Source organism: Megalopta genalis, chromosome 13, assembly GCF_051020955.1.
Source record: "Megalopta genalis isolate 19385.01 chromosome 13, iyMegGena1_principal, whole genome shotgun sequence".
Taxonomy (NCBI): domain Eukaryota; kingdom Metazoa; phylum Arthropoda; class Insecta; order Hymenoptera; family Halictidae; genus Megalopta; species Megalopta genalis.
In genome coordinates this window covers 8,019,215-8,041,782 of record NC_135025.1, presented here as the reverse complement: position 1 = coordinate 8,041,782, position 22,568 = coordinate 8,019,215, and the positions used below count along the sequence as shown (strand labels likewise).

The 22,568-nt window shown below is 38.1% G+C and overlaps 1 protein-coding gene across 1 annotated transcript in view; it reads left to right on the top strand.

The window, feature by feature from the left end:
- The first annotated feature begins 250 nt into the window (after positions 1-250).
- Positions 251-22,568, top strand: part of LOC117224167 (uncharacterized) — a 36,622-nt gene continuing 14,304 nt past the window's right edge. Inside the window, exon 1 of the mRNA XM_033476907.2 lies at positions 251-1,769. Within this exon, the coding sequence (XP_033332798.1) occupies positions 1,457-1,769 (313 nt within the window). The 5' untranslated portion in view covers positions 251-1,456. The remainder of the gene's footprint in view (positions 1,770-22,568) is intronic.

Genomic DNA, 22,568 nt, shown 5'->3' with positions numbered 1-22,568 from the left:
GGCGGTTCGATGCTGTCGGAGAGCTGAACAGCTCCTCGGACACAATAGAGGTTCTATTGAATAAGCCCACTTCTCGTGGGTCGGCCGAACATAGGCAGAGGCACGCATTCTGTTAGCCGTCGGAGGACTGCGGGCTAAGTTCGCATTCGTAGCTGGTGGTGGTAGGCACACCGACACCGACGCCTCTGTATAGAGGCGGCCCGCGCGCGACATGACCAGTTGGCAGCGTGTCTGTGTTAGCGGGGCCCACTCTGAGTGGGCCTCTTACGCTCGCCTCAGTCACGCCGGGCTCAGTGACTTCGCGTCCGCCGGTTCGATCGGTTCTTCTTCGGAGCCTGCGGAGTATGCGCTGTGCGCGAAAGGTCTACGCGTTCCCACCTAGCTGAAATCTCCCATAGAGACCGGGGTAGTTCCTCCGTCGAAAACGGTCCCCGGCGTGCTCGATCTCGATCCAATCGGTACGCGGATCGCGTCCTCCTCGCCATCCTCGAAAATCGCCTTTCGCTCCGTTCCCGATCCCAGCGTTCGAAAGACACCCCGAAGTGCTGTTTCTCATCCCCCGTCGCTGTCTCCCAGCTACCAGGATGCCGAGGCCTGCTCGTCGATAGGTCTCGAACGCTCGCTCGCTCGCTTGCGAAGCGATAAAAGCGAGATACTCCCCGTGGCCACGTGAGATGCCGTGCTAAATCATAGACGCCACGGGGCTCGAACCGTGGGGAACATATATCGCGGTTTCTGTGAAAGGCCGGCGCGGCGATTGGCACCGTGAATCGGCGGCTCTTCCATGGTTCATTGACGCCCGTCCGTGGTACTCTGGTCGATCTGGTTCCGCAGGTCGTTTCGGTTTCCTCGGGATCCCGGGTGCTTCGACGGGGAATGACGCAAGGGTCTCTCTTCCGTCCGACGTGGTCGCGCGAGGAGGAGACGATGCGAGCCGACGAAGGTGGACTGTTCGCGATCGACACCATGGCGTTCGAGAAGAGAGCCTCCTCGGTGCCGAGCAGAAGGATCGGCGAGGATTAGACGCTGTCGTGCTGTTGCCCGCGGTAACTGGCGGTGTACAAGTGAATGAATCCTTGCGGTTTGGGGGGCAGGACCGATCTACGAAGTCGTTCCCCGCCGGTCGTCGCGATATAGTTTGTTGTACTCTGCCGGAGTGGAAAGTGCCGGAGATCCGAGTGACATAATCGAGGAAAGTGCCGGAATCGGGGAGTCGTCGATGGGGTTTCTGTGCCGTCGGTGGTAGTCGGCCGTGGTGAAGAGAAGAAAATGCTGTCGAAAGTAAACGCGGGATTTACCGTTGCGCGTTCGGGTTCCTGTGTCCTGCCGCTCCGCAGAGTTTCCTAGGAACTTTGGGTCCTGCGACGATGCAACCGCGTGGCGCAAGCCGCGGCTCGAACAGCGAATCTTGTTCTCGGTCGGCTCGATGAACATGTGACGGGACTTGTGCAGAACAATGTCGTCAAACGGTGAATTCTCGACGATGTCCAGCGAAGAGGTGCCGTCACTGCCGAAGTCCCTGCCGAGCTCCAGGGAGGCCACCGCCGAGGGTAGTTCCGGCTCCAGCGGCGGCTACATGCCCCTTCGCGAGTTCCTCGACAGATTCTCCTTGCCGAGGGTCGTTCGGCTCGAGGGCACTGGTGGCAGGCCAGTGTTGCTCTACAAACAGCAGCAGAAATCACTTCGGGTTACCGCGACCTTATTGATACATCGGTACAGGCACGACGTCAAGGTGGGACCGGAAATAGTCATACCAGAAGGTTATCCCGGTGAGTAGCGCTCGCGTGAATTATTGCCGCCAGTGTCCCAAGTTGCGGACCGATCGGCTTTTGGGAGGAACGTGGAGCTGTTTTAAATATGTGAATTTAGTATGTCACATGAGCGTGCGGAATCTTTTCTAGGAAGGAATAATTTTTTGCACCAAACGATTTCAATTTTTTTGGTGCGATAGGAGGACCAGTTTGCTGGACGATGCGTGCAAAAATTGTTTGCAGAACAGTGCAACTGGTTGGAATGATAAATAATGCAAACAAATCACGTGGTTTAACTTTTTTAGATGGGCTCGGAATTAAAGATTGCGATGATCGCGGTTTTATTGATTTTTGTCTAAAAACTGCTAGAAATTTAGAAATGTTTTCTAATAAAATAATATTTCGATAAGAATTGTCCAAGTCAATTTTAAGAAACAGAAATTACCAAAAAAGTTAATCCTCCTTTTTAATGATTTTAGTAAATCGAAAATGGTGAAACAATATCACTAAATTATTCTATATATATCTTTAGGATTTTGTTATTCTGGTTATAGTAACCAAAATTAAAAATTTTGACACAGTAGCAGGGTCTGTTTTGTTATTACTGTTTATAGTTTCTCGTAAAAGCGACGCTCCATTATCGAATCTGATATTCAACTATCAGAATTGTAATTCCATTTCAAATGCATACGTACCATGAGAGAAGACCAAGAGTTAAGATTACAATGTGTAGCATAACATTCAAAAGTCTGTGACAAAAATGATAAAAGTAGAATTAATTACGTTTAGCAACTAAACTTGTTTATGATCTCTATTACGATTCTTAAATAAAAAGAAATATCAAAGTAATTACCCAAAATGAAAAGAAATATGTTTCTTGCTCTAACTTCACTTACATTTACTTAACTATTTAAACAAAAAGTATCATTTTACAATTACTCTCTCCTTTAGGAGAATTGCATCATATTTTCCTTGAATAGTAATTCAGATGTAGGAAATCCCAAAGACTTTAAATTGAATCATCCAAAATGCCGATTCATGATTCAGCTGAAAAAGATCAAAGTCACACTTTTCGGGAATTCAGTTAGTTTCTACGAAGTTTCAGGAAAATGAACTGCAAGTAATATTCCAAAATAAGAAAAAGAAAAACGTTACGCAGGAAATCAAAATTATCAACGACATGATAATATACAATAATATACAATACAACAAGGTTATTATAAACGAAAGAAAATGCAGTTCATTTCAATTGTAATTGTCGGAAAATATCTAATGAGACAAAAATTCCACATCCGACCAGATCATTATTAACAGATTAGGGTCAAGTTAGTTATAGTAAAACCGTTTTCTTGTAGCTAGTTCCACTAGAAATTACGTATCGCATGAACTTAAACACTATTTAATGGAAGCATCTATCACATGAAATACGTGTACACTGTCCAAAAGATTTATTAGTTTCGTGTTCACAGTTACATACATGTATAAAAAATCATACATGTATATTATGTCAAGTTGTAAATAATTTCTACTTTAATGGTTAATTACTTATAAATTTCCAACTTCAATTTTCCGTTTCAAAGAATCTAAACTGAAAATCTCTGTTAAATTCAAGACACGGATTAAGAATGCGCATTTTTACTTCATGTACAAAAACGTATGCTGTTCATTAGTGTAATTACACTAACGACGATTAGACTGCGGTATTTTATGCGGAAGAAAGATTTCCTACATCAGTTTCAGGAAACAATAAGCTAACAGAAATTGACTTCGCTATTTAACATTAGATTTACGGAGTCTTGAAAGCAATTACAGCAGAACTACGATCCTCCGAATGTCTGACTTATTAATTATCCAAAATCGTTCCACGTATGAACAATACAATCTAAAGCGTTGCATATCAAATAAATCAATTGTATAACGTAGAAAAAATGTCTGATATCCATACAACTACGTAACTGTTCAATTACGAATATTCAACTTTCTCAGACTGGTCCGGATCATCGAGATTTTACTGTATTTTATTGTATAATATTTTATTAAAGTAACAATAATATATTTACTTTACTTTGTAACGAGTTTTATCGTAACATTTGCTCAAAATAACAAAGTGGAAGAAGTAGCTCATAAATGCATCTTTACAATCTCAAGAATCGTCAATTCAAACATTTGTAACCCTCCATTTTGACGGGTCCCGTAAAGCTGGCGTTAATTAACAATTTTGATGAGCCGAAATAACGACAAATCGAATTTCTTGTAATCTTCAGTCGGTGTACATAGTATTCGTACACCTGTTAAAACGGAATAACTTTTTTATAATTAGACCAAACGATTTAAATTTGTTTCGTATGTTAGATAAATTAGTTTACTAGACAATGGCTAACAAATTGTTTTCAAAAATTGCAACTGTTTGGCATGATAAAAGAATTGAAAAATGATGTTATCTGAGCCTGTAATGAAAATTTAAAAAATGCATTTTGTGGTTCTTGTATGCATACCATCTTGCAACTTCTATCTACACTGAAAATTTTATTGAAATCGGTTTACGTTGTTATGAGCTGTTGACGTTTAAAGCTCGCAAAAATAGTAGCTGTTCACGAATATCATAAAGAAGAGGTTATTTTCACATCTTTCAGCGGCTGTATCTTGAATATGCGTACAAGTTATCGAAATCTATAAAATGCAGATTTTTAATTTTCGTTACAGGTTCACATAAAAAATTTGAAGAAGCATCATTTTTTAATTCTTTTATCATGCGAATCAATCGCAATTTTTTAGAACAATTTTTTTAGTCGCCGACTGATAAATTAGATAATTTAATATGCTTGCTTTAATAATTAGATAGATAATCTCTCTAACATTCCACAAAAATTTAGATCGTCTGAACTAATCGCGAAAAAGAAGGTTATCTATTCTTTTAAATTTCACCTGCTCATTTTGTGCACAAATCCGTAAGATTTGCATAAAAAAGATGCAAAAAATTTGCAAAAAAGGTGCAAAAAAAATTGCATAAGAAAATCAATGCCGGTGAATTTGAAGGTGATGCAAGTCATAATTAATTATTCACTTATCTGCTCGTGTCTCATTTATCGTAACTGCTTACTTCATCCGGCACAAATTCTTTTACGTTCTCGGAATCCAGATGCCTGTTTCATTAAACGGGCGAAAATCTCCAATATCTTTGGTTTCGCTTACGAAATCACCGGCAACCGAATGATCGACGCGCGAGAAAAGGGTGGAGATCGGTTCGTTCTTCCGAATTTTTCAATCGGAATCGTCGCCGGAACGAGCGAAACCAGTTCGCCCCGTCGAAACGGTTCCAGCGGCGGGGAAAAAGAGAGGAGGGTTACTTATAATTGACAGTGAACCATAATCGGCGACAACCAGCGGTTAAGTTTTAATGGGCCCGGTATCCGGCAGACATTTTCAGAAAAACGTAAATTATGCCCGGCAAAGTAAACGGGAACGGTTGTGATAACCAGCTTAGATCACTGGAACAGGTTAGACAGCGCGCTCTCCGCGAAAGCGTCAACCCGCGTTTCACGAAGGACGACGACGGTTAATGGTCCGGCGCGGCGTGAAAGAAACTCGGTTGCGCTATCGGGGCTCGTTCTTCCCCTTTTGAATCGTAAACCACTTTGTGCCAATAAGTTGCGAAACTGGCCCCGGCCACGGTCACAGTCGACCTCTTCGGACGCGATATCCTCCCCGTGAACCTTGCGCGCGATGCTTTTCTGACAGTTGAAACGGAAATTACGAGCCAATAAAACCGGGTAATGTGGGCCTATTAGTTCGAACGGGCAAGAGCAAACCCGAGCAAAGTTTAAGACCGGCCTCTCTTTGTCCGGACGGATCCTTTATCGGGATTCCCAGATCCGAAAAAGTCGGTAATCGCTCGACGGATGCGTCTGTTTGTCACTCCGTCGCCGGCCGTCGAAGGTAAATGCAAACACGACGCAATCCAGGCCCCGAGGTATAATCATGTTTCATGAAATCGATTTTTACTGCTTGCTGGCGATGCAACGGAATGGCCGACGTGTTCATTAACCCGGGATAACCTTTCTTGAAAATGGAAAATATTCCGAGGGACTGGATAAGCAACTAAGTAGTCCCTGCGAGAGAGACGGAAAATAAAACTCGAATATTATCCTGCCGCGAAAAATCAACCGGCAGATCCTTGGATCTTGCTAGATGTTGTCTCTTATCGCGACCGATCGGAATTTTGAAAAAGGTTTAGATTTCTAGGTAGTATAAGGGGGGGATGTGTACGTCTCGAAGATTTTATGCGGTTGCTAGTTTGCAGTCTCGATAGAGATCGTGCTTGATAGTTTATGCGTATGCGGACGTTATGTAGATTTTTTAATAGTCTTGTAATCTCCGTTTCTTCGGTTCAATGAGTTCGGCGTTGCTATGCTTAATTGGCTTGTATTTTATTCGAGAGATTCTTGTACATATGCTTGAAGTTTTGCAGAAAGAGTTGGTAATAATTGTTCATGAGTTTTTCAGTTTCATCGAAGACGTGCTAATGATGTTGTTTTGAATGTAAATGATTGCTGTTAAGACAGTATAACTGAACAAAAGTTAACAAATTTTAGTATGAAAAATCGTAGTAAAATAATCAGTACAGCAATTAAGGAACCAGTTTTTCAAATAATTAAATTAGAGTTAGAATTCTCATTAACTTGGTTACTGAAATTCAAACTATATATGTTTAATGTACAGTTGTCCACAAAAGTTTTCGTACACCTTTTTAAAACTGGACTAAGTGACTTGAATTTTTTTTAAATGGTAGAGGGACTAGTCTTCTAGATAATAACTGAAATGCTTTTTTAAAATTTTACTATTACTTGGAATAATCAAAAAAAAAAATAAAACACTCTTATTTTTTAACTTTTTATAAGAGCCTGTAACGAAAATTTAAAAAGTAAAAATGGAAAATTGCATCGATAACATAACAAAAGGATCAGAAAGTCCAACCAGAACCAGTTCTAAATTACTACCAGACTGCAGATTTTTATACAATATGAAATTTTTTCTGTATCAGTTCCTAAAAACAAGAATAATTTAACAACTTCCTCCTGTCATTAACCATTCTAATGTTATTAACACATAATTTGAATGCCGTTAAAAACGAAAATCATTGAAGATCTTCTTAATTATTAATAATTAATAATATTAACAACATCACACACAAAACAGTATATTGGTATCTTCCAATTATTTTAAATTTCCCACTCTTTCAGATTGCATCCATTCACTTTTCTATGCTTAATGATCGACGGTGTACTTATTACAATCTTCCAAACATCGAAAGACATAGAAAAACTCAAGAATCGAATGCGAAAACGTTTCCATTGAATTTTCATGTAACACCGCTCCGTACTCGATGCTCGCAAAATGAATCGCTAGAAAATTAAATTCGTCTAAATGTCAGCTATTCACTGCATCGGCGCCGAAGATCGATGCAATCGCAGGCTCCGGCGTCTTCGTACGATAATAGACAACGTTCCAAAGTCGAGTGGGTATACTGATTAAATAACGTGGCTGCCTCTTACTCGAGTTGCAACACGGCAGCATTGAAGCGACGCCTTACCGATTAACCTGTTGATTTAATCAGCCGGGACGAAAGGAGGTTGCGCTGGGGGACCTGCATCACGTGCAGAAAAAAACCTGTTATGAATTTCGGTTACGTGGATATCGGTGATTCATCGGAAAAAAGCGCTACGCCGGTTACGACACTTACTATTGGCGTCGCTCGACCGGCCCACATTCCACGTTTACGCGAACGATCCGTGAATGAATCACGGGATTTCAGGTGGAATAATGTCGGCGGGGTCACACTTTCCATCTCGGATGGAGATCGATTCGGCATACAAACGTAACTGTTAGCATATTCCGCGAGGGATGAAAGTGTTGCGTAGTAGCGCGTGAACAGAATGATTTTCTGAGGAATCTACAGTGCGGACAAATATATAAAATTGTAAAAAATAATGATAAAAAATGATGACATTGAAACGAAACAATTAATAGATTTGAATAGAAATGAACAAATTTTAGAAAGATTGAAAGATTCAGGATTAATTGCTATTTAATAATCGATAAACTATTTATAAGATTAACGATAATAAATTTAAAGAAATTGTAATAGTAATAAAAAAATTAACAACCTTCACTTAATGTTGTTCGATATCTGACTCATCGTATCATCTAAAATAGCTGACACCCATTAACTAAACATCAATTTTCTTATTAAATTAATAAGTTTCTCTCTTATTAAATAAACATCAATTTCATTAAAATCACTTGATATCCATGTGTCAAATAAATCAGAATTTTTTACTCCCGAAATTGGTCCTAAATGGAAAATACTACTCCTTAATAAACAGTCTATAAAATTCAGTATAACAATTAATTGCAAATAAACTATAAAATTCTGAAACTATACAAGTAATATATCCTGATATGTAAAAATCTCAGAATATTGTTTGCCATTTTTGGGAACGTTGGTTTCAAATTTGTTATGCAAGTAACGAATAAAACATTGAACATTAATACAAGAATATTCGATTAGTATTATAATTCATTTTACATAGAAACTGATATAATTTAATTAAAAGTTTTACTTTGCTACTTTACAACGTTATTACACTATGACATTATTATAATACTTTATCAATCACTTTCTAGAGATCATTTGAATGGATATAATGTCTTCTTAAATCTTGTTTTTCAATTTAATTATCGAATAAAGAAAGTTCAAAATTCTAAACGATATTGCACGAAATTTGACTATGACAGTGAAATAAACGATAATTAAGTAAGCATGAATCGAAACATTTGTGAACAAACTCAGTCAGTATCCAAAATATTTACATTAACAATAATACGAATTTTGCTATTCAGGTGCCATAATTTAAATGGGTAACTTTAAATGATACAACGATGATACAATATTAAATACGAACGAAAGACATATAAAACGATCAAAAAACGAACGTAACAACAACGTAATTCATTAAGAACATTCCAATCGAACAAGTTTAAACATCCTCGGAGAACGTAAAATTTTAGATAAGCACTAAAACCGGAGGAACTACATTATCCATCCAACAATGGGGCACGGCAGATCGAATAAAAGACAAATATAACCCGTTCGAAACAATGAGAAGATATTTTTCACGGAATCTTTTAGTATACTCGAGCAATAGTTAATGACTTTTCGATTCCGGCTCGAGGTACTAACATTTCAATGTTGTAAATTATTTCAACGGACGATCGTTATCCGACAATAAGGATGATCATTCCGTAAAACCTACAACCCCAGACAAGTTGGCCTGCTCCGATTTATCGTAGCAAATAGCGCAATGCACGCGTCTAAGCGAGCTTTACGGCTCGCTCGTAAATATGTGGTTCGTGCTGGCCGGCGGAGATTATATCGAACAAGCACTAACAGTAACTTGACTAAGGAAACATTATTTAACGCCTACGAATTCGCTATAAGTTCGGCACAATTCACGATGATCCCCGAATGGCAAAAATCACGGCCCACGTGACCATATTAACACCCCATTCGTTCTCGCACCATTACATTCGCGCGATCGTCCCCTTCGCGCGATTGCAGCCGCTGCTCAAAAGTTCCATCCGACTGTGTAAAACTCTGAGCTTTCTGGCAAATATCTAATCGAGCATGCTTAGGATCATCTATTATTTTACTCGTCAATTTTTTCAATGCTATATTATTTTTCAAGGCACCCCTTCTAGACGCGTAAGTTTTCCTATAGAGCTTAATGAAATATGTGAAAATTGAAATTAATTGTCAGTAATTTAGATAATCGAATAACAATGTTTATAACTGTGGGAGTCAAAATAGACAATAGAATGTCGGAACGTCGGAGCGTTAAGCAACCATTAAATAGTTTCATCCAGCTATTTTCACGTTATCTGTTTTATTTTACATGTTCTAAAACCCTTTTAATTAACGCTTTTATTAACACATTTTACAGTCTTTGCACATTTTTCAGGTACTGTTCAATTTTCGAGCTGCTAGTTAAGGTATAAATACTATACGTACACATACGATTTTTGTTCAATAAAATAATTAAAAAACTTTGACTAACTAGTTATCTGCTAAGTATTTAGCAATTAGTATCTATAGCACTAACTATCTCAAACAAAATAGAATTAGAATAACATTTGTTACTGAGCTTGAAAAAATAAAAATAACAATTTTATGTTCATATTATGCATATATAAACCTTGTTTCTCTGTGATCTCAATAATGTTTTAATAAAAGGACTTCCATTTTCTGATTACGTACGGCTTAATTAAGATATTCAATGCTGTTAAAAAGTTTTTTGCTAACAAGAAATATTGGGTAAATCCAGGAGAGACCGACCACTTTTTGAAAAAAGTATTGCTGTGATTTTTCAGAGTTTTATTAACCAAGTTACAGCAACGTCTAAGTAATTTAACACATATATAAACAATATTTTGCGTCAAATTAAAATACGTACTATCATTTACAGCAAAAAACAAAAATACTATAAGTGGACGATCTCGCCCGCATCACCGGGTTAGAGCGTCCACTTACTACGGGGTGAGAGCGACCTCGAAAAATAACCTTGATTGTAGCTTATAAAAAGTATTATAAATAAAGAAAGTAATTCTTATATGTTATTTTTTCTTCAGCTCTCCACACAAATCACAAAAATTCTCATATTTGGAGCATCCCTCGTGTTAGCAACGACTACAGCTCACACATTTAAGCCGGTCGTCACTTTTTGTGGCTTCGAAGTACAGTAATGCCTCCCTTATTGACGCTGAGATTGCGCACGAAAATGGACAATTTGGGAAGAGGGGATACTTCGAGGAGGAGAGGAGATTATTCGAGCCTTGTAGCTCGTTTTTTATAGTACTTGACAATTCGTAACTATGAAAACGAACCGCAAGGCTCGAATAATCGTATCTTCCCTTCCCAAATTGTCCATTTCTCTGGACAATCTGAGCGTCAGTAAGGGAGACATTACTGTACAAGTAGACTCATTCCCAAAAATCTTGCGGTACGTAATCATTTCGTTCACCAGTGTATGTCTGAACATTACCAAGCTGTTTGAACACTTCACTTTCCGTATAATATTCAAGCAGAATTTATGTGAACTAGAATAACATGTCGTTGAAAATAATACGTGAAATAACGTCACTTGAAATGTGGCCAGATCTGTTTGAGAACAAGGCATCTGGTGACAGTTTGCAGTTCAGGGAAATTGATTTCACCGCGTTTCATAGGCGACGGGGCTACTTTCTTCGGACAGCGTTCTGGACGCAGAAAATCGTGTTTCCTTATACCCAGGTGGCTTCATTAGGTGAATCGATCCGCGGCCGTCAGGCCAATCAGTCAACAAGGGGTCTCTTTGTGATTTCGCGCGCAACAAGAAATTCTCAGGTGCTCGGCTGCGAATAGAACTCGGGTCCCCGATCCTGACTAACTGTTCCACCACCGGTCACTTTTCCTTCTGCGTCATCGTGGAATTTCAACCGGCACGATCGGTTCCGTTCCGAGCGTACACTTTCGTCACCCGACTAATCTCATTTGTCCGACGCACGTGCATGAAATGCACGATCGAAGTTGGCAATCTGACCGAATCGGATCACGGCGAGCTCCGTTGCCGCCTCGGAGTTTCGAGTTCTTTTGATCGATCGCGACCGAGACGGTTTTCTTTCGAAAGAACAACGCGCGACGGAGCCGACGACGGTCGAATTGAAACGTAAAGCGAATCGAAACGCGCGCGTTTTTTTCATGCTACGACGACGCCGCGCGCTCGTTCGTGTTGGTGTGCAATTTTACAGTTTCTTTTCTTCCTTTTTTAAGCAACGGCACTTTCCTGGGATTGCGGTCCGAAGCGCGCTAGTTTAAATTAGATGATGCACATTTGTTAGAAAGCAATCGCAACGCAGCCCGCGTTCATTCAGCGTGCAAATGTTTACCGTGTTTTCTAGGCGAACACGGACGTTCGACGCAGCGTTAACGGGAGGTAATTAAAACGCTCGCGTCTCCCCTCAACAGGATATGAACGCAAAATGATTGATTCAGATACGTATTGACACCTTGGACGCAGAATTGTTTATTGGTCGTATTGAAAAATTTCCAGAAACATTGAATTTGTAATGTATTTATGTGCAAATTTTTTAGTCTTATAGATAAAGTTATTGAACTAAATTTATAATAAAATTTACATTTACCTATGAATTTATAATAAATTTTAGAATTATATGCTAAAATTTGTGTGCAGAATTCAGATATAAATTTATATAAAAATATATAAAGATGTACAATTTATAAATACATTTATAGAATACTGAATTTATTCATAAATTTGTAATAAATTTGTATATAAATTAAAAATTTAAGAATAAGATTATAGAAATAAGTTGAATCATTATGGTACGTATGTTAATATTTATTTGACAGCGACACAGAATTCTCGTGACATGTGTCACATCTTAATTTTTAACAGATTATTCACTAGCGGTATCAATTATAGCGGAATATAAGAATATGTTAACTGTCCTCAACGATAGTAATCTCTGTTCACGATTAAATTGATACTGCTTTTATGAACACTCTTCTTATCTATCGCCGACAAACCAAACATAGTGTCTTTCTTTATTTTTATTTAATTATTCGATGGCGCTATTAAAATATTAACGAGCTAAACGCGCCCCGTGTTTGTTACGCCTAGAAGAAACTAATGACTGTTAATTTGGACAGTAACTCCGAAGATTTATTACTTCGAACATAGTGTCATAAAACGTGGAAGAATATGGCGGCGAGCAAACCTGAAATATAACTTTATGGCCCTAAGTACTACTTAGACGCGACTCGTAAAATAATTAGAAGACGATAAACGTGGTATTTCATCGTCTGCCTAGAATATTTCTGAAATTAATGCGAAAAAAAAACAAATTACAACTGTCAAGGTAACCTGCTCTCCAGAAAATAAACAGATCAATTAAAATCGTCATAAACAGCAATTTATCCACTCAGTGTTATCCCATCTAAACAATGGCAGTACACAATATTATACTATATTTTACCATTATTACAAAATTATTACACACAATATTATATTATATTTTATCCAAATACGTTTTATCCATTATTGTACAAATTAAGAAATATGAAATCTGACAATGCAATTAAGTAATTGTGCGATGCGATAATCGAGATTTTAGTGGATTTATTATCTTAGTTTTATAACAGAACACACTAGTAACTCGAACTTGGGACTACTGGTCGAAGTTTAAGTTTTTCCTTAATAAGTTTCTCTTTATTATTTAAATTATACAAATTGTTACATTTATCTTCCTGAATACTCCTGGGAAATCGTTCGTGACATTTTTCGAAGCAACATTTACTGATGCACTTGAATCATTTTCCACAAACTGTTTCATTTGCATTTCCCACTTTTTCTTATATTTCTTTCCCATTCATCATTTCTTAGCGATCATCTTTTGCCTTTATTGAGACCGTTGTTAGAACTTGTATCGCTCCCGCTTAATTATACGAAAATTTCGTCTGCGTCAAGCCAGTTACAATCGTGGCCAATGTAATAATTAAATATACCATAAATGAAGTTCCAACAACGATGTTTCAGCATCGAACGCCTCGAATATTCGGCAATCCCTAAAAATCGTATTTGCAAAAATGTCGATAAATCGTTGAACAACGACGCGGTGTACAAGCATTAACAAGAAATCTGCTCATTACGCGGGGCGGCCGCAAAAATTGCTCGAAGGAGCGCGCGGGGCGCCCCACGCGGCTCGCGAAATTGAAAAAAGGGAGGGGGGATAACGACGCAGGGGCATAACAAAGGCGGCGCAAGAAACGCGTTTGCATTTCCCATAAATCATTGTAATCAGCTTACGACGCCGAGCAAAAAGTAACGAAACACTTTTTCCGCGGCGAGCGTTTTCTCGGGGACGCGCGCGCAGTAAACCGGCGAGCAAAATGAAGATGTCCGAGATCGGGCAAAAAGGCCAGGTCTCGCGTTCACCGGCGTATCTGAAATGAAAGTGCATGAAACGTCGGCAAATGAAAACGTCTCTGCTCGGGCATCGGGCAACGGCTTCCGTTCGATGTTGCTTATGAAATTGTAATGGCGCGCGCGCCGTTCGGACGTTTGATCGGCGAGCATTGATTTTAATTCCGTGCCGGAGCGATGGAAGAAAACGGCCATGACCGATGCGGAGTGTAGAGAACCGTGTATGTATAGTATAGAGTTATAGAGGATCGGGGTCCGCCGGGAAACCGCTGATTACTTTTCGAACCGGTAGTAAGGAGAGAAAATGGAATCTTTGTCGAGAGAACTTGAACCTTCAACCGGGATGAAATTACCGAGGAAGATGCAGCCGTGCATCCGATTCCAGGGGCTGATAGCGGCGACGGACGATATCGCACAAATCACCGGCTCGCTTAAATACTATTCGTGCAAAGCCTCGTCTACGAGGGTCCAGGCTCCAGTTTACAGTAATTTATTAAGCGTGTAAACCCGCAGCTCTCTCGCCGAGGTCGACGTCCGCGGACCTCTCATCACCGGACCTTCGGAACCCTACACTTTTTTTCCCCTTTTCGTGATGCTGCACTCTAAGGTATTTGCCTCCTGAACCGAGCAAAAAATAAACTGCTGCGGATAATTAAAGGAACGTTTAACTATCGACGAGAAATTGTTGTTTGAAAAATTGTTCTTTGAACTGCTGCGACTAGCTAGGACAATCGCTGTAGAAAAGCACCGTCTTGATATATATATTATATATTATATACATATATATTATATTATTATATTATATTATTATATATTATATATTATATAAATATATATATATATATATATATATATATATTATATTATATATTATAATATATTTATATATTATTGTATATTATATATTATATTATATTATTATATTATTATATATTTCTATTGTAAATATAATATATTATATATATATATTATATTTACAATAGAAATTGGACAAAGTTGAGTAAATCCGATGTCGCCGTTTTATAAAGCGATACACAGTGCCTATGCAATAATACTATTGTTAAATAATAGAAAAATTGTGTCAGGAGCTATATTTCTGAGATGACATAGAACTTAATGCAATTATAAAATCTGTGTTTATGTTACTCGAAACTATGTATCAAACCTGTTTTCATTGATTTTAACTATTAACTTGTCTCAAGCTTATTTTATCGATTCAACGCTTGAATTATATTAACCAATTTTCATTTATTTAAAAGACAAAAAAATATTGATAGATAAGTAAACATTGAAACCGTAAGACGACCGTAATACCAAATTGGTATATTAAAAGTACTTTTACGTAACCACGTGATCAATGCGATATGATTAGGCCAATTAATGTTTCCAGTGAATATTTTCAAGCCAATTTGCGATCACTGAACTTCAGGTTACAATTCATCCTAGCTTAAAATTGGTCAACGAACACATTTTGTCGAAGTTAATGAGGTAGCTCATAAATCTGTTCATTCTACATGTGTATATTAGTGTGTTGTCGTAATGTGAACGATGCTTGTTCAACGTTAATGAATCAGTTTGTGTTTTGTAAATTAAATGAAGTTATCGACCCTAAATGCTTTTATCTGAAATTAGTAAAAGACTATATATAGACAGAGTTAAATTATTTTCTAGCTATACTGAATTTCATAATTTATAAGTTGAGTCATTGATTAAACCAAAATCTTTTATATGTAAAATGTTTGTGCATACATTAATCCTCGTTCATTGATAACTTATTTCTTATTGCTACTATATTGACTTATTGACAACGATTTACTAATAACTAATAATTGAAACTTTCTGCGCACTTTTTTTCTAAGTAATAATAATTCTTTCAAGTAACGATACGCTTGGACACGTAACAATTGGAAATATTTTTAACAAGAATAAACGCGAAACATTTTAACAATTAATTTTAAACAATTTTGTTTATTTATGCTTAAAATCACGTTGATTTCGAGCTTTATTTCAAGGATACTTATTATTAATAAATAGACTTATAAGGAGACTTATTATTAATCTCTATAGTGACAGCAATGTTTAAAAATCTCGGTTACCAACGTGTCTTCCCTTTGTTGACCACATCTCTTCTCACATATAAGGTTATTCTCTCAGCCAAGAATCGAGTATAAAAAAAGGACAAGCTGATCGACGGTTAGATAAGAATGCGTTATCTTGATACAACCAGTTCCGATGCGAGATACTGTTACTCGATTGTGCTTCGGGTGATTTCGCACAAGATTGTTTTTACCAAAATTGATTTCCAGCGATAATTGCCGTGGGACTGTCGCTGGCTTTTGCATTTCTCGTCCCATATTTATTAATTTAATTTCCGCAAAAATTCTGTTGATGAGCCGGAAACACGCGCAGCTCGAAAAAAAAGAAGAACCTGCGGAGGAATTCGCCGCTATTTTGTCTAGTTTATCCGCTATTCATTGTTGTAAATTCCCACGACTACTGGAGAATCCACACTACGATCACTTCGTTCCCTTTTCTTCTTTACGGAGTCACACATTTCTCGGTATCTAACAATTAAGTCATTGTCAACTAAAGAACTTGTAATTATTTAGATCACGCTAAATAATTGAAACAATTCCATTTCACATTCTTCGTATTTTCTTTCCAAACAGTTCCATTGTGAACATCTTAAAAGTTTCAGATATAATATATGGAGTGCTCATTAAGAAATAGATAAAAATCTGAAGATTGCAGTCTCAAATTCACTTCTAATTGTTATCCCATGATATGTCACTGGTCTATCTCTGTATTTAGTATTAGTTAATCATGGCACTAAAAATAAATTAGAACTTAGAAACCATAATTTTTCTACTTCTAAGTTAAAATGCTATAAATAAATTAGTATATACATTTTAACCACGTTAGGGTGGGAGAAATAATTTTATATCAGAAACTTCAATTAGACAATTAAAGATTGCAAGCTAACTGTTTAAAATTTGAGATTACCAATCAAAAGAAAATAATAAAGAACTCATTAAAAGATACTAATTAACAGATACAGATATTATTTTTGTCCCTAACTTTCATTATAGTACTAAACTTCTCAAAACAAATTATGCTCATATATTCTTTTGAAACTGTCGCATAAAGACATTCGATCGCTTACAGAACTTCCAATGCTCGAAATGAAATGAAATGAAAAAACATTGTAGTCTACCATGCAATGTCATAATTTCGACTTAGCCATTCCTCTTCAATTATTCATAAACTTCAACCGCGCTTTATTCAAATTTGTCTCAGGCATCAATTCGTAATTCGCTTACGATGCTCATCAGCCATGTTCATAAATTATCAAACAAATGATCGAGTACGTGGATGCGCGTGTATGATCTGAATGATATTTCCAGCGCAAGATAATTTCACCGAACGAACCTGTATTCAACAACAATTGGTCACTGTCGGTTTTCAAATGACAGTCATTAGGTCGTGGGTATGCTCGTTCAAGGACGCCGAAGAATCACAAAATGGACGACAATAAAGGAGAAAGGGGGAGACGTTGCAGTTTTGATTTGTCCGTCTGCGGTGAACTGTCCAATTTCCTCTGAACGATAGAATCTATGAATCCACGCTTTCGACCAGTATCATTCTGCAGGACTAACCTGTATTTTTGCTGCTTCTTCCCTCTTTTTTTTCATCGACGTATTTGGGCGTCATTACGACGACCACGAAACGCTGCACGTGCTATTATTCTGCGCTGAAATTTTGATTCGTGGAAAGAAGCCCTAAGAAGCCCTGTTTTCGGTAGTTCCGGACTTACGCGCGCGCGCGCGCGCGGAAATGGACATTAAACCGAAATTATACTTGTTTAATATCGATCAACAGAAACAGTCCAAACTCTTCTCGATTTATAAATACATTTATTCATTGACTGATATTCGCTTTTATTCACATTTGATCTCATCGCATTTAATTTTTGTGTAATTTTTCATACATCATAATTCTGATGCGTTGCGTTGATCAGCATAATTGTTATCATAGTACTGACGGACAAAAGCAAAGAAAATGTATAGAAAATAAATTCTTGCGAATTTGTTTGATAATTTATCAAGTGCCTGAAATAAGACATTAAGTCTGTTTGGTAATTTTAAAAAATTAGTGCATAAGTTATTGAATCTGTTCAATAATTTATAAAATCTATGAAACACGTTGCTCTAAAATAAATGCAGTTTTTATGGATTTATTATACAAAAATATGTGCAAATTTTCAGTTTATTAAAAGAGGTATTAAAAGAAGAAACAAATATCCACAGTACAATGATCAACATCAGAAGTTGAATGCATATTAGCCAGAAAAGTACTTAAATAAATTCGACCATCTATTGTTAAATAATCTAACTAGTTTCCGTTTCTTCTTTTACCTTGAAATTAATTATAAAATCGAAGGAACTTTTTATTCAACATGTTAGTATATATATCTAATTATCTAATATATCTTTTAATAAAATATGAAGGAAAAACGGATGGAAGCAAAGCAGAAAAATGATGATATATAAATCGAAGTAATCTTTTGTGAAAAATATTTAATCTTTCAAGAAATAGTAGGTAAAATAGTTCGCCATTCGTTTTAACGTTTACGATTGTTCAAAGAAAGACCATATTCTCCCAGCTAATGTTGTTATCCTGTTTAAATGTTTCTATGAAACGCTCGCGAGATAAAGACTTTAGTATCGCTGGTAGACAAAGCTATTCACTAAACGGCGCCGCGCCGATGGTAGACAATGCGAACGAACAGTTTTACGGGGATGTGAACTAGGCACAAGGTTCTGTAGAAAATCACCAACATCGGGGCTTATAGAAATGGTTTCGGAGAAACTATTTCAAATTGCAGCTGGCAATCTGGCGAACCAGAATGGGGTCCTAAAAAGAAGTGAACGTCCACCTGGGAATATCGGCAATGAAATGTTATAGTGCTTCAAAATAGGGAAGAAGTTTCAAATAAAGAAAATGGTTGCCTTGCTCGCAGATCCACGCAATAATAATTTCGAAATTATTTCGATTTTTATTAATAATAATTACCTCAATCGATTCTTCATGAACGATTCCAAAATCGATCTCGACAGCAATAATAAGGAATGGAATACAAATTACTTAACACTATGCCGTCCGCAGATCTTAGATACGATTCTTTTGTTTGACGCCGGCATAATAGCTTGGACATTTTAGATTTTAAAAAAAGTTTCGAAGATGGCGGTAATATAAATTTCTAAAATTAAGATCAGTCATCCAAGAATTTTCGTACTTAATTCGTAGTTAAATAAGCACAATGCTATAGTTAGTTTGCTGCCTTTTAACACCCAAGAAATATAGTTCAAATGTTATTTCAGTTTTTTAAAATGGCACCGAAGTGGTACCACCGGCATACAACAGATAGTTTTTGCATGGCACCAGCGTTGTGTCACCGGACGGCATGGTGTTAACACGTTTATCTAGTCGACAAATATAGAAACATTTAAAATCTAGGAATTAATATTTATACATAGAAAATAGAGAAAATGAATCGGCGAAAATGAATAATGAATTTAAACGTCAAGTTAGATTTCCAAATATTATTGGTTCCTATTGATATACACGATTTCGTCAGTCTACTTTCAGGAGATAATACATAAATAACGATGAGATTCAGAACACAAACGTATCTTTATCACTAAATAAATATTACAACGGAGAAAACACCGAGCTACAGTAGCGAGGCAGCTTCATCCGCAATAAAATGTAGTCAACAAGCAAGCAAGCAAGCAAGCAAGCTGATGGTGTGGTCAAAGACGTTTAAAAATCCCTGATCCCAAAGAGAAGATAACATCTGGAGCTGCTGGGGCTATTGTCCATTTCATTGAAAAGGGAGGTCTCCTTTCACGAGCCGGAGAAAAATCGGAATCGGAATTAATTCTCGAAGAGGGTTACAATGTGACGTGGGCCTCGCGGCCGCACCTGGATCACGCGAACATCTGGCTCCCCGAGGGGTAACAACCTGAAGCAACAGTCAGTCCCCGTGATCCTTGAGACCATTTACAGTTTTCTAGTCAGAACGCGGCACGACACACGGCTTTATTCGCAGCCCCGCGTCCTGAAAGTTGAACACGGACACGTGCTGCGAACGCGCACCGTTTCGCAACGCATCGGCGCCTGCACGCGTCCGCCATTAATACGTCATTTTCGGTTTACCGGGGAAAAATCCGCGTTGAGTCACTTCAAATCTGCTCTCACCTTGTCGAAGAAAGTGTATCCTGTTTTATAAGACACCGGGACATAACGCTGTTCGCAGCCTTGCGCCGAGCTTCTCACTTTTTCTTCGCTAAACTGACTCGTTACTTGGAACAGTCTTGTGACGGGAATTCTAAATGGACAAGCGCCTTCCGTTTGAGGAGATTTTGCTGGAGCTCAAGATGGAATTACAACGGATACTCAATTTAGAAATTGGTAGTTTTAGTGTTGATTTAAGGAGGACACCGCTCCGAGGCATTAAGAAATAAGCATAGCTCAGAAACTTTTTTATAGGTAATTACTGAGAAGAAGATTTAGCCTTGCCAAGAGAATATTAATGTAAATTTCAGCTTTGTTTTGTCAGGCTTAGGATGCCTCGTTACATACTATAATGGCAATGACGAGAAATATAGATAACTTTAATCCTGTTATAAACTGCTGCGGGTAATTAAAGGAACGTTTTAATTATCGGATTGTTGATCTTTGAATCTCTGACTGGGGTTGGAGATAGATGAATGGCTACCATTGTGAAAACAATGCTATTCAAACTTATGCTTATGGATTGTGTTGGAACGGATGCTTCAATTATTCGATCTAAGCGGTCATTTGTTTCAGTGAAAGATAATGCAATTTAGGAGAGCTTCTTTCTGGACTCGATTGACTATTACAATAGCGCAAAGTCAAGTGATTTTCACTTAAGATAGGTCACCTAATTTATCTTCTTCATCTGTGAAAATACACAAGCATAATGCTACATAAGCATAAACCTTCTCAAGGTTTCTATAATTTTTCACTCGCAGACACATTATTTCTTCTGTTGTATGCTATCGCAGACATCGTTGTACGTTCACCGATCCTTCGAACGACCTTCGACCCTAAGATTTAATTTTTCACTGCAGTACGTAAGTCTTACGCTACTATAAGGATTTTAGATAATATTATCATGAAATAAAGTAACTGAAATTATTTAGGAAAACAATTCTTACGAGCGAGCTTTTTAATCGAATGAGTTGTTAAGTTGTCGAAGCGCTTCATTCGAGTTACACGTGCATAATCAATTCATAGATCCATAATTTCATTATTTGCAAGGTTCAACAAAATTGCATACTCAGTGCCAGCCGTTTTTGCAATGTTTTAAGTAACAATAGTTGTGCATGGTTTTTAAGATGTCCGTGGCAACAACAATAAAACGTACATCGCGCGTATCACTGCGACAATTAACCATAGATTAAATGTCACACAATGCAGAATTATTTTCACGAAGCTTCCCGGGTATGAACCTCAACTTGCTATCCGTCACGACGAAATTACCTCGAGAATTATATGTAGATTTCGCACAAAGATGCGAGATTCGTTCGTCATCGCCAGTACATGGCAGGCGTCAATGGTACATGATCCAGAAAGCGCATTGTGTTTGATACTGACAATGACTTTGGCGCAGCCCGTGTGCCGGTCCTTTCTCAGCGAGGGCACATCGTTTTGAATAATTAATCAAATTGCCGTGTAATTAGATAATTAAACGGCGTAACGTTACGGCTGCGCACCCTAATTAGATGTCGAGGAAGCTGGCCCGAGGGGAGCAACCGCGGCCGCGTTCGCGTCGCCCACGTTCTTCCCTTCGTCCGCTTTTCCGTGAACTTTTCCATGAGCCTCTCCGGCGGATGCATGGGTCTGTTCGATTGCGATCTGAACGAGTGAAGCAGGCCGCGTTTAACTATGTCGAATGCGCGTGGAAATGGAAAGTGGAGGAAGAGCTCTTGTGTAATTCTTCGTTGATTACGAGGAGCCACGAGGTTGCGTCGTTCCTTTTCCGGAGTACACGGTCTCCGAGCATCCCGCAGCTACTCTGCCACCAGTACGAGAAATCCCGGTTAATTTCTCTCGGCGTATCAGCCCGTTCCCCGCGGATCGTTCCCAAGCAGCACAATCGTTCGAGTTTTCCATGTGTATTCATCGGTGCACGATCCCCGAACCGATAATACAGAAACAGAACGAATCATTTCCATTTCGTGCAGCTGCTTCGAAGTTGTTGAATAAGTTATTCATTCAAATACAACGCCTGGAAAAGGGAAAGCTGTGTGGAAATGCTCGCCGTTAATTAACGCTGCTTTTCGCGAGCTGTGCGAGAATTTAAATCGTTGAATCAATTGTTTGCCTAACGGCCGCATAATGATGACCGTCGTGTTGTAATACGGCATTACAATTAAGCCGGGGAGATGCAACTATTGGCATTGTTACATGAGTTTCTAGCTGAAAGAACGCTTTTCGATGCTATATATTTTATTTGGAGCATGTCGTTCTGCTATGAAGCGACGTAAACGGACGATGTTAGACAATCTCAGAGAAACGATCTGTGTCTGAAACTGTGAGAAGAATTCTACTGTGTCGGCGTAGACTGTGTTGACGGCACAAATGCACCCTTGACGAATGTGATAACTATTCTAAAGAAATAAAAAGATAACTACGTTCTTCTGTTGTGTGAATATGGCAACGCTCTGTGTCGGTTTTCTATACTCTTAAT